The sequence below is a fragment of the Bombina bombina genome, chromosome 7 (assembly GCF_027579735.1).
Source record: "Bombina bombina isolate aBomBom1 chromosome 7, aBomBom1.pri, whole genome shotgun sequence".
NCBI classification, from domain to species: Eukaryota; Metazoa; Chordata; class Amphibia; order Anura; family Bombinatoridae; genus Bombina; species Bombina bombina.
The window spans coordinates 443,174,601-443,194,533 of record NC_069505.1 but is presented as its reverse complement, the minus strand read 5'-3'; the positions used below and the strand labels follow the sequence as shown (position 1 = coordinate 443,194,533).

At 43.5% G+C, this 19,933-nt stretch overlaps 1 protein-coding gene across 1 annotated transcript in view; it reads left to right on the top strand.

Moving 5' to 3' along the window:
* The window catches only part of SEPTIN3 (septin 3), a 173,950-nt gene extending 163,239 nt beyond the window's left edge, over positions 1-10,711 (top strand). Inside the window, exon 12 of the mRNA XM_053721386.1 lies at positions 3,432-10,711. Coding sequence (XP_053577361.1) covers positions 3,432-3,567 — 136 coding nt within the window. The 3' untranslated portion in view covers positions 3,568-10,711. The remainder of the gene's footprint in view (positions 1-3,431) is intronic.
* The last annotated feature ends 9,222 nt before the right edge of the window (positions 10,712-19,933 follow it).

Below are 19,933 nucleotides of genomic sequence, written 5' to 3'. Positions count from 1 at the left end.
TCTCACACAACCTATTACACTGCTCACTGATGTTGTGTCAGGCAAGTAGTGGCAGCGATTCCCCTGAACTAAGTCATATGTCCCTTCTCACACAACCTATTACACTTCTTACTGATGTTGTGTCAGGCAAGTAGGGGCAGTGATTCCCCTGAATTAAGTCATATGTCCCGTCTCACACAACCTATTACACTTCTTACTGATGTTGTGTCAGGCAAGTAGGGGCAGCGATTCCCCTGAATTAAGTCATATGTCCCTTCTCACATAACCTATTACACTGCTCACTGATGTTGTGTCAGGCAAGTAGGGGCAGCGATTCCCCTGAACTAAGTCATATGTCCCTTCTCACACAACCTATTACACTTCTTACTGATGTTGTGTCAGGCAAGTAGGGGCAGTGATTCCCCTGAACTAAGTTATATGTCCCTTCTCACACAGCCTATTACACTTCTTACTGATGTTGTGTCAGGCAAGTAGGGGCAGCGATTCCCCTGAACTAAGTCATTTGTCCCTTCTCACACAGCCTATTACACTTCTTACTGATGTTGTGTCAGGCAAGTAGGGGCAGCGATTCCCCTGAACTAAGTTATATGTCCCCTCTCACACAACCTATTACACTTCTTACTGCTGTTGTGTCAGGCAAGTAGGGGCAGTGATTCCCCTGAACTAAGTCATATGTCTGTTACGGTTGCCTCCAGGCTGGCTGGAAGTTGGACCGTAGAAAAGGATGCTCCTAGCGCTCACCAAAAGATCATCAGCACCATAGACACCATAACTACTGCGTAGCCACCATAAGTAATGCAGACTCTACGAACCACCGCTGCTGGGCTGGTATCTCGCCATCTGCTCTGTGCCCTGGACCTACGACCAGGCTCCAGTAGGTAAACCTCTTCCTTCTGTAGAGCGAAGCAGGGTCAGGAACAAGAGCTCTTACAAGAGCTCAGTAGCTAAGGGAGTATGAAGAGCATAGCAATCCCTGTAGTGATTATAGCTGTCCCCTACAAACATGAGTTAAGGCTGCAAGTTAGAGGGTCAGAAGAGGTCTGAGGTGCTGGAACACCCAGCCTGGTTTTTATTGAGGTTACATGCAAACAGGACACTCTCAGGGGGAGGCATATAATCACCAATCACACATTTGGTACATTTAGATAGAGAGACAATGCCCTTTGACAGGCCACAATAGAATTACATTACTTCAGCAGATAACAAGTTATACACAAGAAAACAATGCAGTCCATCTTATCAACTAGCAGTCTGCCTCTGGAGGTGATTAGACAATGGAAATGTTTATCACTAAACTTAATTAGAGCTGATGCCAGCAAACTTGTATTTAGAAAATAGCTTCTTGAAGCTGAACAAAGTTAACTCTTTCAGTTCTGACCGAAGGGTCTGTCACATAGCACTCAATGGTACACAATGAAAACTAATGACAAGTTATTTCACAGGTCTGGGGACATAGTCATGAGGAAGGAGGCTGGCAAATAGGCTTCTCCACAATCCAGGGAAGCAGGGCAATTTTCCATTTAAAGGGCCAGTTACAAATAGCAGTTTGTAACATATCTCCCCTTTTGGAGGGAGACTAACCAGGCACCTGACCTTCTGTCGGTCAGTGCCTAAGTTAGTCTCGCAACCCACCCACAAATAAACATTAGCAGCAAAGTAGCCCCCCCCACAATAAGTAGTACTGGCCTGTAGGTTCCAGGTTGTAGGATGAAAGTGTAGCATCCTCGGCCTTCCTGGCGCAGCTGGGCAAATAGCTGGTGGTACTTGGGGGGCAGAGGCCAGCGGCACTCTGCCCTGGTGCCAGCGCTTCTGCTGGGGTGAGGGGTTTGCAGGCCAGTCCTGTAACAAGGGGGTCTGTAGGGCAGAGGCCAGCAGCGCTCTGTCCTGATGCCAGCTCTTCTGCTGGGGGAATTGGGGCATGGTCCTGCCCGGTGGCAAAGGGAACTTGGGGGTCAGTGGGGGTTAACATCTCCACTGTTAACCCTGGGCCCAAGTTAGGAGTTAGCTGGGGAGGGGGAGATTGGCTTACCTCCTCCTCCTGATACTCCGGCAGCCGTTGGGAAGGGAGGTCGATGCTCTCCGCTCCCTGTGGAACATGCTGCGGCTGGGGAGAGAGACCGGTTGTCTCCTCTCCCTGGAAGGCACACTCCGGCTGGGGAGGGAGGGCGATGCTCTCCCCTCCCTGTAGCTGGGTCTGTCGCTGGGGATCTGGGCCGCCTGCCCAGCATCCCTGTAGGGCCGGTAGAGAGACTGCGGTCCCATCTCCACCTGCCTGCTGGGGGTCCTCCCAGGACTAGTCTATGAGGCCTGCTGCCTCAGGTATCTCTGGTTGGGGTTGGGGAAGGAGACCGGTTGTCCCTTCTCACACAACCTATTACACTTCTTACTGATGTTGTGTCAGGCAAGTAGGGGCAGCGATTCCCCTGAACTAAGTCATTTGTCCCTTCTCACACAACCTATTACACTTCTTACTGATGTTGTGTCAGGCAAGTAGGGGCAGTGATTCCCCTGAACTAAGTTATATGTCCCCTCTCACACAACCTATTACACTTCTTACTGATGTTGTGTCAGGCAAGTAGGGGCAGTGATTCCCCTGAACTAAGTCATATTTCCCTTCTCACACAACCTATTACACTTCTTACTGATGTTGTTTCAGGCAAGTAGGGTTAACGATTCCCCTGAACTAAGTCATTTGTCCCTTCTCACACAACCTATTACACTTCTTTTTGATGTTGTGTCAGGCAAGTAGGGGCAGCGATTCCCCTGAACTAAGTTATATGTCCTTTCTCACACAACCTATTACACCTCTTACTAATGTTGTGTCAGGTAAGTAGGGGCAGTGATTCCCCTGAACTAAGTTATATGTCCCTTCTCACACAACCTATTACATTTCTTACTGATGTTATGTCAGGCAAGTAGGGGCAGTGATTCCCCTGAACTAAGTCATATGTCCCTTCTCACACAACCTTTTGCACTTCTTACTGATGTTGTCTCAGGCAAGTAGGGGCAGCGATTCCCCTGAACTAAGTCATATGCCCCTTCTCATACAACCTATTACATTTCTCACTGATGTTGTGTCAGGCAAGTAGGGGCAGTGATTCCCCTGAACTAAGTCATATGTCCCTTCTCACACAACCTATTACATTTCTCACTGATGTTGTGTCAGGCAAGTAGGGGCAGTGATTCCCCTGAACTAAGTCATATGTCCCTTCTCACACAACCTATTACACTTCTTACTGATGTTGTGTCAGGCAAGTAGGGGCAGCGATTCCCCTGAACTAAGTCATATGTCCCTTCTCACACAACCTATTACACTTCTCACTGATGTTATGTCAGGCAAGTAGGGGCAGTGATTCCCATGAACTAAGTCATATGTCCCTTCTCACACAACCTATTATACTTCTTACTGATGTTGCCACCTTGTATTTCAGGACACATCTACAGGACCTAAAGGAGGTGACACACAACATTCACTATGAAACCTACCGGGCCAAGAGGCTGAACGAGAACGGGGGCCTCCCCCCAGTCAGCGCCGACACAGAGGAAATACACGACAGCAACATATGAGCTTTACATGGACCCTCACAGTTGTCTATTGTCACAAACAAAGCCACTTCAATTAACTTCTGCCGGGATCATCATTGTCCCTGGTACAACCTAAGTGTGTCTTCACGTCGTACTAGTCTAGCTTTACTACACAACCTGATCCTGGTAGCTTTAGTTGGGGAATATTGTAATATTTAATGCACTTTTGTTGTTTAACGTTGTGGTTTCCTGGTTGAGGCCCCACTTGTAACCCTCATTGCACCTTAACTGGTCTTTCCATGAGTATCCAGGGATGTCCAGAGATCTTTTCCCATTAGGGGTCCCTGAGCTCTCAGAGTTTGTCCTTTATTTAGAGAGATGGATCCAGTGAGACACAAAATTATATACATTCCAGGTTCCATTCCTTCCCTACCTCTGTATGAGATGAGCCATTGATTTACTGCATGAGAGGATGTGTCACTTGAGAAGACATCACTCCCCTAAAGCCCAACAGAAACATCTCCCCTGATGAGTCGCATAGAAGTGAGACCTAAATGATGACGGCCCGAGAGTACACCTGGCAGAGGCGTAGAACATTGCTCAGCGATATCATCTGATTTTACACCAGCTTTAACGTACATCTTCTGCATTGTTGTTAGATATCCTAAGCCAAGAACTTCCTAATCTGCAACTGTGGAATATACAAATAATAATAACAACCTCTCCAAAAGGTACATCCTGCCATGGGCGAGAGGCAAAAATGGAGCTTGTGGGTTTTCTTTTGTATAAGGATACAGACCTGTCTTAGGATACTGTTTTATAGAGATGACTTCTCTTGTATATGGATACAGACCTGGCTTAGGATACTGTTTTATAGAGATAACTTCTCTTGTGGGTTATATGACATCCAGGGCTGCTTGGTCTCTCACCAGCCAGATATTCTTCTGACTCCACAACTATGAAGCCATCAACATGCGCACAGGCTGACCCTGTAGCGCAAGAAGTCTGCACTTTATGGTGCACTTGTCTGTATGTAATGGGTCTGGTTAAACATGGATGAAGTTCCTACAAGGTGATACCGTGATGTCGGATGGTATCAGGCGTGTACAGACATCAGTGAATGAGGGAACAAGGCTTATGTAAGCCCTGTGGCACTACTGGAAATAGACATTATTTTTATTTAGACCCTTGTAAGACAAAAAAGGTCATTGTATAATTATCCAAACAACAAGTGTATGTGCCCACGGACTTTGTGATGCCAACACTTTACTCTTACATGTAGTCACATACTAACATGACATAACAGATAATAATCCCACATATAGGTCACAATTCTCTAAAGCTCTACAGTCTGGTGTGATTATCTAAGAAGTCTCAGCAGGACTGTGAAGTCCCTCAAAGAATGTTAGAGCTGTTTATCTCACTAAGCAGATTCTGGGTGTGAAGGAGAGACCTACATTACAATATAATTCTCAAAAACCCAAAGATTTTGCGTGATTTGTGTGCCAGAGGATGTTGAAAATTGGGCATTAGTCTCTTTTTCTCTAAATATCACACACTACATACACACATTATACATATATACATGTTACATGCACAAGGGGTACATACACACACTACATACAACATGTTACATACACACAGTGTACATACACACACTACATACACACAGACTACATACATGTTACATACACACAGACTACATACATGTTACATACACACACACTACATACATGTTACATACACACACACTACATACATGTTACATACACACACACTACATACATGTTACATACACACACACTACATGCAAACATGTCACATACACACACAGACTACATACATGTTACATGCACACAGTGTACATACACATAGACTACATACATGTTACATACACACAGACTACATACAAACATGTTACATACACACACTACATACATGTTACATACACACAGACTACATACATGTTACATACACACAGACTACATACTAACATGTTACATACACACAGAGACTACATACATGTTACATGCACAGTGTACATACACAGACTACATACAAACATGTTACATACACACAGTGTACATACACACAAACTATATACATGTTACATGCACATGGGATACACACACAAAGACTACAGGCATGTTACATGCACACTGGATACATACACACAGACTACATACACACATGTTACATGCACACATAGTACATACACACAGGCTACATACATGTTACATGCACAAGGGGTACATACACAAAGACTACATACATGTTACATGCACACAGGATACATACAAACAGACTACATACATACATGTTACATGAACACAGAGTACATACGCACTGACTACATACATGTTACATGCACAAGGGGTAAATACACACAGACTGCATACATTATACATGCACATGGGGTACATACACACAGACTATATACATGTTACATACACACAGGGCACATACAGACAGGGTACATACACACAGACTACATACATGTTACATACACACATACTATATACAAACATGTTACATACACACATACTACATACATGTTACATACACACAGACTACATACAAACATGTTACATACCCACAGACTACATACATGTTACATACACACATGTTACATACACACAGACTACATACATGTTACATACATACAGGACACATACACACAGACTACATACATGTTAAATACACACAGACTACATACATATTACATATATACAGGGTACACACAGACTGCATACATGTTACATACATACAGGGTACATACACATGGACTACATACATGTTACATACACACAGGGTACATTCATACAGGCTACATACATGTTACATACACACAGACTACATACATATTACATACATACAGGGCACACAAAGACTGCATACATGTTACATACATACAGGGCACATGCACACAGACTACATGCATGTTACATACACACAGGCTACATACATATTACATACATACATACAGGGTACACACAGACTACATACATGTTACATACACACAGACTACATACATATTACATACACACAGACTACATACACACAGACTACATACATGTTACATACATACAGGGCACATACACACAGATTACAAACATGTTACACACCCACAGACTACATACATATTACATACATACAGGATACACACAGACTACATACATGTTACATACATACAGGGCACATACACACAGCCTACATACATGTTACATACACACAGGGTACATACACACAGACTACATACATGTTACAGACACATAGACTACATACATGTTAGATACACAGAGTGTACATACACACAGACTACATACATGTTAGATACACACAGTGTACATACACACATACTACATACATGTTACATACACACAGGGCACATACACACAGACTACATACATGTTACATATAGGGTACACACATAGACTACATACATGTTACACACAGGGTACATACACACAGACTACATACATGTTACATACATAATGGGTACATACATACTACTTACATATTACATACACAGGGTACATACATACATGTTACATACACACAGTGTACATACATGTCACACACATACAGGGTACATACACACAGACTAGATACATGTTACATACACACAGGGTACATACATACATACATGTCACATACATACAGGGTACATACACAGACTACATACATGCTACATATACACTCAGACTACATACATGTTACATACACACAGGGTACATACACACAGACTACATACATGTTACATAATACAGGGTACATACACACAGACTACATACATGTTACATACACACAGGCTACATAAATGTTACATACACACAGGGTACATACACACAGACTACATACATGTTACATACATACATACAGGGCACATGCACACAGACTACATACATGTTACATACACACAGGCTACATACATATTACATACATACAGGGTACGCACAGACTACATACATGTTAGATACACACAGTGTACATACACACAGACTACATACATGTTAGATACACACAGGGCACATACACACAGACTACATACATGTTACATACACACATACTACATACATGTTACACACAGGGTACATACACACAGACAACATACATGTTACATACATACAGGGTACATACATACATACTACTTACATATTACATACACAGGGTACATACATACATACATGTTACATACACACAGTCTACATACATGTCACATACATACAGGGTACATACACACAGACTAGATACATGTTACATACACACAGGGTACATACATACATGTTACATACATACAGGGTACATACACAGACGACATACATGTTACATACATACAGGGCACATACACACAGATTACATACATGTTACATACACACAGACTACATATATGTGACATACATACAGGGTACATACACATAAATTACATACACACAGACTACATACATGTTACACACAGACTATATACAAATATGTGACATACACACAGACTACATACATGTTACATACATACATGTTACAAACACACAGACTACATACATGTTACATACACACAGGGTACATGCACACAGACTAAATACATGCTACATACACACAGGGTACATACATATTATGTACATACAGGGTACATACACACAGACTACATACATGTTACATACACACAGGGTACATACACATAGACTACATACATGTTACATACACACAGGGTACATACATATTACATATATACAGGGTACACACAGACTACATACATGTTACATACATACAGGGTACATACACACAGACTACATATATGTAACATACACACAGACTACATACATGTTACATACACACAGGGTACATTCATACAGGCTACATACATGTTACATACACACAGGGTACATACAGGGTACACACAGACTACATACATGTTACATACATACAGGGCACATACACTCAGACTACATACATGTTACATACACACAGGGTACATACACACAGACTACATACATGTTACATACATACATGGTACATACACACAGACTTCCTACATGTTACATACACACAGACTACATACATGTTACATACACACAGGGTACTTACACACAGACTACATACGTGTTACATACACACATGGTACATACACACAGACTACATACATGTTACAGACACAAAGACTACATACATGTTAGATACACACAGTGTACATACAGACTACATACATGTTACATACACACAGACTACATACATGTTACATACACACAGTGTACATACACACAGACTACATACATGTTACATTCACACAGGCTACATACATATTACATACATACAGGGTACACACAGACTACATACATGGTACATACACACATGGTACATACACACAGAATAGATACATGTTACATACACACAGAGTACATACATATTACATACACACAGACTACATACACACATACTACATACATGTTACATACAAACAGGGCACATACACACAAACAACATACATGTTACACACATACTACATATATATATTACATACATACAGGGTACACACAGACTACATACATGTTACATACATACAGGGCACATACACACAGACTACATACATGTTACATACACACATGGTACATACACACAAACTACATACATGTTACATACACACAGACTACATACATGTTAGATACACACAGTGTACATACACACATACTACATACATGTTACATACACACAGGGCACATACACACAGACTACATAAATGTTACATACACACAAGGTACATACACATAGACTACATACATGTTACATACAGGGTACACACACAGAATATATACATGTTACACACATGGTACATACACACAGACTACATACATGTTACATACATACAGGGTACATACACACATACTACATACATATTACATACACAGGGTACATACATACATACATACATGCATGTTACATACACACATACTACATACATGTTACATACATACATGGTACATACACACAGACTAGATACATGTTACATACACACAGGGTACATACATACATGCATGCATACATACATGTTACATACATACAGGGTACATGCACAGGCTACATACATGTTACATACATACAGGGCACATACACACAGATTGAATACATGTTATATACACACAGACTGCAGATATGTGACATACATACAGGGTACATACACACAAATTACATACACACATACTACATACATATTACATACACAGGGTACATATATACATGTTACATACACACATACTACATACATGTTACATACATACAGGGTACATACACACAGACTAGATACATGTTACATACACACAGGGTACATACATACATACATGTTACATACATGTTACATACATACAGGGTACATGCACATACTACATACATGTTACATACATACAGGGCACATACACACAAATTAAGTACATACAAACACTGTACTTTCAGACATTCAGCCTCACTAAGTGTAAGTCCTGTTACCTTTACCCTTCTGTGTATCAGGTTCTGAACACATGTAACAATACAATGTCCTATAACAGTTTATACGTAATTATTAACAAGCATGTGGGACTGTGTACGGCTTATCTACAGCCCCAATAACTGACTCCTTTTCTCTATTGTTAACAGTGAGGGCATTATATGGCAGAGTACTCATATCATGCAATAATAATAATGCACTTGGTTTTTAAGTAAGATTTTAAAGTGCCATAAAACAGGTTGAGATCTGTGCATATCCTAAAAAAATTGTTTAAAAATTGTTGGGAAGTATTTTAAAATAATTTTCAAAAATAAGCAAAAATACTTAAAATTGCCATGCTGCCTGGACACTGTGCTCCACCCCCCTTATCAGTATTTAGTTCACAGCTTCTAGGCAGCTCCAGCACATAATCCCTGTGCACTTTTGCATTTTACCAAAACTACAATGGATATAGCTACAGCCATAAAAGGAATTGTGTGGCGGGAGTTAGAGCTGTACAATTCAGAAACTTAAAAGAAAGGGTTAATGGCGAGGCACTGCAGTATACATTTGCAAGTAAAGTAATTAATGTACATATTATTATATTTTGGCTCCATCTCAACTTGTTTTAAGTCCCTTTAATGTCTTCTGAGTTATCCCGTACGGAGCAGCACACGCGTGTTCTTGATGTAATGTCAGATGAGGCATGTTCAGTAAACTCTGTGTCCATCGTCACACCGGTGTCTGTTGTTCTGTGTGCAGGGTCTGTAGTGTTGTAGCGCACAGGTACCAAGTCCTGCACAAACACATAGTACATGGACACATTTAGAAGCCTATCTAAATCTAGTGAAACACACAAGCACGATAAAAACCAGGTGCGTCACCAGGAAGGCACAGAACAGATCATTCCTTCAGTAGCAATGTGATCCCATGACTGCAAATAATACATACTGCACACCCGCTTCATTTCATACAATGCTGAGCATTTGGTTACAAACAACAACAAAAATTCAGATGATCATATGTTATTTTCTTCAAGTTTCATAGTATAAAAGTGTGACGTGACCTAAGTGTGGGCTAACTTGTGACCTGAGTGTGACATGACCTGTGACCTGAGTGTGACATGACCTGTGACCTGAGTGTGAGTTAACTTGTGACCTGAGTGTGACATGACCTGTGACCTAATCTTCTACATCCGTGTAACCTGGCCTGTGACCTAATCTTTTACATCAGTGTGACCAGGCCTGTGACCTAAATGTGAGCTAACTTGTGACCTGAGTGTGACATGACCTGTGACCTAAGTGTGAGCTAACTTGCGACCTGAGTGTGACATGACCTGTCACCTAACCTTCTACATCAGTGTGACCTGAGTGTGACATGACCTGTGACCTGAGTGTGAGCTAACTTGTGACCTGAATGTGACATGACCTGTGACCTGAGTGTGACATGACCTGTGACCTAAGTGTGAGCTAACTTGTGACCTGAGTGTGACATGACCTGTGACCTGAGTGTGACATGACCTGTGACCTAAATGTGAGCTAACTTGTGACCTGAGTGTGACATGACCTGTGACCTGAGTGTGACATGACCTGTGACCTAACCTTCTACATCTGTGTAACCTGGCCTGTGACCTAAACTTCTACATCAGTTTGACCTGGCCTGTGACCTAAGTGTGAGCTAACTTGAGACCTGAATGTGATATGACCTGTGACCTGAGTGTGAGCTAACTTGTGACCTGAATGTGATATGACCTGTGACCTGAGTGCGAGCTAACTTGTGACCTGAGTGTGACATGATGTGTGACCTGAGTGTGAGCTAACTTGTGACCTAAGTGTGACATGACCTGTGACATGAGTGTGAGCTAACTTGTGACCTGAGTGTGACATGATCTGTGACCTGAGTGTGAGCTAACTTGTGACCTGAGTGTGACTTGAGTGTGAGCTAACTTGTGACCTGAGTGTGACATGTGCTGTGACCTGAGTGTGAGTTAACTTGTGACCTGAGTGTGACATGACCTGTGACCTAACCTTCTACATCAGTGTGACCTGCGTGTGACATGAAATGTGGCCTAACCTTCTACATCAGTGTGACCTGGGTGTGACATGACCTGTGACCTAACCTTCTACATCAGTGTGACATGACCTGTGACCTGAGTGTGAGCTAACTTGTGACTTGAGTGTGACATGACGTGTGACCTAAGTGTGACCTGTCCTGTGACCTAATCTACTACATCTGTGTGACCTAACCTGTGACCTAATCTTCTACATCAGTGTGACCTGGCCTGTGACCTAATCTTCTACATCAGTGTAACCTGACCTGTGACCTAACCTTCTACATCAGTGTAATCTGACCTGTGACCTAACCTTCTACATCAGTGTAATCTGACCTGTGACCTAACCGTCTGCATCAGTGTAACCTGACCTGTGACCTAACCTTCTACATCAGTGTGACCTGGCCTGTGACCTAACCTTCTACATCAGTGTAACCTGACCTGTGACCTAACCTTCTACATCAGTGTAACCTGACCTGTGACCTAACCTTCTACATCAGTGTGACCTGACCTGTGACCTAACCTTCTACATCAGTGTAAACTGACCTGTGACCTAACCTTCTACATCAGTGTGACCTGACCTGTGACCTAACCTTCTACATCAGTGTAACCTGACCTGTGACCTAACCTTCTACATCAGTGTGACCTGACCTGTGACCTAATCTTCTACATCAGTGTAACCTCACCTGTGACCTATCCTTCTACATCAGTGTACCCTCACCTGTGACCTATCCTTCTATATCAGTGTGACCTGACCTGTGACCTAACCTTCTAGATCAGTTTAACCTTACCTGTGACCTAATCTTCTACATCGGTGTAACCTCACCTGTGACCTATCCTTCTACATCAGTGTAACCTCACCTGTGACCTATCCTTCTACATCAGTGTAACCTGACCTGTGACCTAACCTTCTACATCGGTGTGACCTGGCCTGTGACCTAACCTTCTACATCAGTGTGACCTGACCTGTGACCTAACCTTCTACATCAGTGTAACCTGACCTGTGACCTAACCTTCTACATCAGTGTAATCTGACCTGTGACCTAACCTTCTACATCAGTGTGACCTTACCTGTGACCTAACCTTCTGCATCAGTGTAACCTGACCTGTGACCTAACCTTCTACATCAGTGTGACCTGACCTGTGACCTAACCTTCTACATCAGTGTGACCTGACCTGTGACCTAATTTCTACATCAGTGTGACCTGGCCTGTGACCTAATCTTCTACATCAGTGTGACCTGGCCTGTGACTTAACCTTCTACATCAGTGTGACCTGACCTGTGACTTAATCTTCTACATCAGTGTAACTTGACCTGTGACTTAACCTTCTACATCAGTGTAACCTGACCTGTGACCTAATCTTCTACATCAGTGTGACCTGGCATGTGACCTAATCGTCTGCATCAGTGTGGCCTGGCCTGTGACTTAACCTTCTACATCAGTGTAACCTGACCTGTGACTTAATCTTCTACATCAGTTTGACCTGACATGTGACCTAACCTTCCACATCAGTGTGACCTGGCCTGTGACCTAATCTACATCAGTGTAATCTGACCTGTGACCTAATCTTCTACATCAGTGTGACTTGAAATGTGACCCAACCTTCTACATCAGTGTGACCTGACCTGTGACCTAACCTTCTACATCAGTGTAACCTGGCCTGTGACCTAACCTTCTACATCAGTGTGACGTGACCTGTGACCTAATCTTCTACATCAGTGTGACCTGGCATGTGACCTAATCTTCTGCATCAGTGTGGCCTGGCCTGTGACTTAACCTTCTACATCAGTGTAACCTGACCTGTGACTTAATCTTCTACATCAGTGTAATCTGACCTGTGACCTAACTTTCTACATCAGTGTGACCTGGCCTGTGACCTAATCTTCTACATCAGTGTGACCTGACCTGTGACCTAACCTTCTACATCAGTGTAACCTGACCTGTGACCTAACCTTCTACATCAGTGTAACCTGACCTGTGACCTAACCTTCTACATCAGTGTGACCTGGCATGTGACCTAATCTTCTGCATCAGTGTGGCCTGGCCTGTGACTTAACCTTCTACATCAGTGTAACCTGACCTGTGACTTAATCTTCTACATCAGTGTCACCTGACATGTGACCTAACCTTCTACATCAGTGTGACCTGGCCTGTGACATAATCTACATCAGTGTAATCTGACCTGTGACCTAATCTTCTACATCAGTGTGACTTGACCTGTGACCCAACCTTCTACATCAGTGTGACCTGACCTGTGACCTAACCTTCTACATCAGTGTAACCTGGCCTGTGACCTAACCTTCTACATCAGTGTGACCTGACCTGTGACCTAACCTTCTACATCAGTGTGACCTGGCATGTGACCTAACCTTCTACATCAGTGTAACCTGACCTGTGACTTAACCTTCTACATCAGTTTAACCTGACCTGTGACCTAATCTTCTACATCAGTGTGACCTGGCATGTGACCTTACCTTCTACATCAGTGTGACCTGTGACTTAACCTTCTACATCAGTGTGACCTGTGACCTTACCTTCTACATCAGTGTGACCTGTGACCTAACCTTCTGCATCAGTGTAATCTGACCTGTGACCTAACCTTCTACATCAGTGTAACCTGGCCTGTGACCTAACCTTCTACAACAGTGTATCCTGACCTGTGACCTAACCTTCTACATCAGTGTGACCTGACCTGTGACCTAACCTTCTACATCAGTGTGACCTGGCCTGTGACCTAACCTTCTACATCAGTATGACTTGACCTGTGACCTAACTTTCTACATCAGTGTGACCTGACCTGTGACCTAACCTACATCAGTGTGACCTGACCTGTGACCTAACCTTCTACATCAGTGTAACCTGACCTGTGACTTAACCTTCTACATCAGTGTGACCTGAGCTGTGACCTAACCTTCTACATCAGTGTGACCTGGCCAGTGACTTAACCTTCTACATCAGTGTAACCTGACCTGTGACCTAACCTTCTACATCAGTGTGACCTGGCATGTGACCTAATCTTCTGCATCAGTGTGGCCTGGCCTGTGACTTAACCTTCTACATCAGTGTAACCTGACCTGTGACTTAATCTTCTACATCAGTGTCACCTGACATGTGACCTAACCTTCTACATCAGTGTGACCTGGCCTGTGACATAATCTACATCAGTGTAATCTGACCTGTGACCTAATCTTCTACATCAGTGTGACTTGACCTGTGACCCAACCTTCTACATCAGTGTGACCTGACCTGTGACCTAACCTTCTACATCAGTGTAACCTGGCCTGTGACCTAACCTTCTACATCAGTGTGACCTGACCTGTGACCTAACCTTCTACATCAGTGTGACCTGGCATGTGACCTAACCTTCTACATCAGTGTAACCTGACCTGTGACTTAACCTTCTACATCAGTTTAACCTGACCTGTGACCTAATCTTCTACATCAGTGTGACCTGGCATGTGACCTTACCTTCTACATCAGTGTGACCTGTGACTTAACCTTCTACATCAGTGTGACCTGTGACCTTACCTTCTACATCAGTGTGACCTGTGACCTAACCTTCTGCATCAGTGTAATCTGACCTGTGACCTAACCTTCTACATCAGTGTAACCTGGCCTGTGACCTAACCTTCTACAACAGTGTATCCTGACCTGTGACCTAACCTTCTACATCAGTGTGACCTGACCTGTGACCTAACCTTCTACATCAGTGTGACCTGGCCTGTGACCTAACCTTCTACATCAGTATGACTTGACCTGTGACCTAACTTTCTACATCAGTGTGACCTGACCTGTGACCTAACCTATATCAGTGTGACCTGACCTGTGACCTAACCTTCTACATCAGTGTAACCTGACCTGTGACTTAACCTTCTACATCAGTGTGACCTGAGCTGTGACCTAACCTTCTACATCAGTGTGACCTGGCCAGTGACTTAACCTTCTACATCAGTGTAACCTGACCTGTGACCTAACCTTCTACATCAGTGTGACCTGAGTGTGACATGACCTGTGACTTAACCTTCTACATCAGTGTGACCTGACCTGTGACTTAACCTTCTACATCAGTGTGACCTGACCTGTGACTTAATCTTCTACATCAGTGTAACTTGACCTGTGACTTAACCTTCTACATCAGTGTAACCTGACCTGTGACCTAATCTTCTACATCAGTGTGACCTGGCATGTGACCTAATCGTCTGCATCAGTGTGGCCTGGCCTATGACTTAACCTTCTACATCAGTGTAACCTGACCTGTGACTTAATCTTCTACATCAGTTTGACCTGACATGTGACCTAACCTTCCACATCAGTGTGACCTGGCCTGTGACCTAATCTACATCAGTGTAATCTGACCTGTGACCTAATCTTCTACATCAGTGTGACTTGAAATGTGACCCAACCTTCTACATCAGTGTGACCTGACCTGTGACCTAACCTTCTACATCAGTGTAACCTGGCCTGTGACCTAACCTTCTACATCAGTGTGACGTGACCTGTGACCTAACCTTCTACATCAGTGTGACCTGGCATGTGACCTAATCTTCTGCATCAGTGTGGCCTGGCCTGTGACTTAACCTTCTACATCAGTGTAACCTGACCTGTGACTTAATCTTCTACATCAGTGTAATCTGACCTGTGACCTAACCTTCTACATCAGTGTGACCTGGCCTGTGACCTAATCTTCTACATCAGTGTGACCTGACCTGTGACCTAACCTTCTACATCAGTGTAACCTGACCTGTGACCTAACCTTCTACATCAGTGTAACCTGACCTGTGACCTAACCTTCTACATCAGTGTGACCTGGCATGTGACCTAATCTTCTGCATCAGTGTGGCCTGACCTGTGACTTAACCTTCTACATCAGTGTCACCTGACATGTGACCTAACCTTCTACATCAGTGTGACCTGGCCTGTGACATAATCTACATCAGTGTAATCTGACCTGTGACCTAATCTTCTACATCAGTGTGACTTGACCTGTGACCCAACCTTCTACATCAGTGTGACCTGACCTGTGACCTAACCTTCTACATCAGTGTAACCTGGCCTGTGACCTAACCTTCTACATCAGTGTGACCTGACCTGTGACCTAACCTTCTACATCAGTGTGACCTGGCATGTTACCTAACCTTCTACATCAGTGTAACCTGACCTGTGACTTAACCTTCTACATCAGTTTAACCTGACCTGTGACCTAATCTTCTACATCAGTGTGACCTGGCATGTGACCTTACCTTCTACATCAGTGTGACCTGTGACTTAACCTTCTACATCAGTGTGACCTTACCTTCTACATCAGTGTGACCTGTGACCTAACCTTCTGCATCAGTGTAACCTGGCCTGTGACCTAACCTTCTACATCAGTGTATCCTGACCTGTGACCTAACCTTCTACATCAGTGTGACCTGACCTGTGACCTAACCTTCTACATCAGTGTAATCTGACCTGTGACCTAATCTTCTACATCAGTGTGACTTGAAATGTGACCCAACCTTCTACATCAGTGTGACCTGACCTGTGACCTAACCTTCTACATCAGTGTAACCTGGCCTGTGACCTAACCTTCTACATCAGTGTGACGTGACCTGTGACCTAATCTTCTACATCAGTGTGACCTGGCATGTGACCTAATCTTCTGCATCAGTGTGGCCTGGCCTGTGACTTAACCTTCTACATCAGTGTAACCTGACCTGTGACTTAATCTTCTACATCAGTGTAATCTGACCTGTGACCTAACTTTCTACATCAGTGTGACCTGGCCTGTGACCTAATCTTCTACATCAGTGTGACCTGACCTGTGACCTAACCTTCTACATCAGTGTAACCTGACCTGTGACCTAACCTTCTACATCAGTGTAACCTGACCTGTGACCTAACCTTCTACATCAGTGTGACCTGGCATGTGACCTAATCTTCTGCATCAGTGTGGCCTGGCCTGTGACTTAACCTTCTACATCAGTGTAACCTGACCTGTGACTTAATCTTCTACATCAGTGTCACCTGACATGTGACCTAACCTTCTACATCAGTGTGACCTGGCCTGTGACATAATCTACATCAGTGTAATCTGACCTGTGACCTAATCTTCTACATCAGTGTGACTTGACCTGTGACCCAACCTTCTACATCAGTGTGACCTGACCTGTGACCTAACCTTCTACATCAGTGTAACCTGACCTGTGACCTAACCTTCTACATCAGTGTGACCTGACCTGTGACCTAACCTTCTACATCAGTGTGACCTGGCATGTGACCTAACCTTCTACATCAGTGTAACCTGACCTGTGACCTAACCTTCTACATCAGTTTAACCTGACCTGTGACCTAATCTTCTACATCAGTGTGACCTGGCATGTGACCTTACCTTCTACATCAGTGTGACCTGTGACTTAACCTTCTACATCAGTGTGACCTGTGACCTTACCTTCTACATCAGTGTGACCTGTGACCTAACCTTCTGCATCAGTGTAATCTGACCTGTGACCTAACCTTCTACATCAGTGTAACCTGGCCTGTGACCTAACCTTCTACAACAGTGTATCCTGACCTGTGACCTAACCTTCTACATCAGTGTGACCTGACCTGTGACCTAACCTTCTACATCAGTGTGACCTGGCCTGTGACCTAACCTTCTACATCAGTATGACTTGACCTGTGACCTAACTTTCTACATCAGTGTGACCTGACCTGTGACCTAACCTACATCAGTGTGACCTGACCTGTGACCTAACCTTCTACATCAGTGTAACCTGACCTGTGACTTAACCTTCTACATCAGTGTGACCTGAGCTGTGACCTAACCTTCTACATCAGTGTGACCTGGCCTGTGACTTAACCTTCTACATCAGTGTAACCTGACCTGTGACCTAACCTTCTACATCAGTGTGACCTGAGTGTGACATGACCTGTGACTTAACCTTCTACATCAGTGTGACCTGACCTGTGACTTAACCTTCTACATCAGTGTGACCTGACCTGTGACTTAATCTTCTACATCAGTGTAACTTGACCTGTGACTTAACCTTCTACATCAGTGTAACCTGACCTGTGACCTAATCTTCTACATCAGTGTGACCTGGCATGTGACCTAATCGTCTGCATCAGTGTGGCCTGGCCTATGACTTAACCTTCTACATCAGTGTAACCTGACCTGTGACTTAATCTTCTACATCAGTTTGACCTGACATGTGACCTAACCTTCCACATCAGTGTGACCTGGCCTGTGACCTAATCTACATCAGTGTAATCTGACCTGTGACCTAATCTTCTACATCAGTGTGACTTGAAATGTGACCCAACCTTCTACATCAGTGTGACCTGACCTGTGACCTAACCTTCTACATCAGTGTAACCTGGCCTGTGACCTAACCTTCTACATCAGTGTGACGTGACCTGTGACCTAACCTTCTACATCAGTGTGACCTGGCATGTGACCTAATCTTCTGCATCAGTGTGGCCTGGCCTGTGACTTAACCTTCTACATCAGTGTAACCTGACCTGTGACTTAATCTTCTACATCAGTGTAATCTGACCTGTGACCTAACCTTCTACATCAGTGTGACCTGGCCTGTGACCTAATCTTCTACATCAGTGTGACCTGACCTGTGACCTAACCTTCTACATCAGTGTAACCTGACCTGTGACCTAACCTTCTACATCAGTGTGACCTGACCTGTGACCTAACCTTCTACATCAGTGTGACCTGGCATGTGACCTAATCTTCTGCATCAGTGTGGCCTGACCTGTGACTTAACCTTCTACATCAGTGTCACCTGACATGTGACCTAACCTTCTACATCAGTGTGACCTGGCCTGTGACATAATCTACATCAGTGTAATCTGACCTGTGACCTAATCTTCTACATCAGTGTGACTTGACCTGTGACCCAACCTTCTACA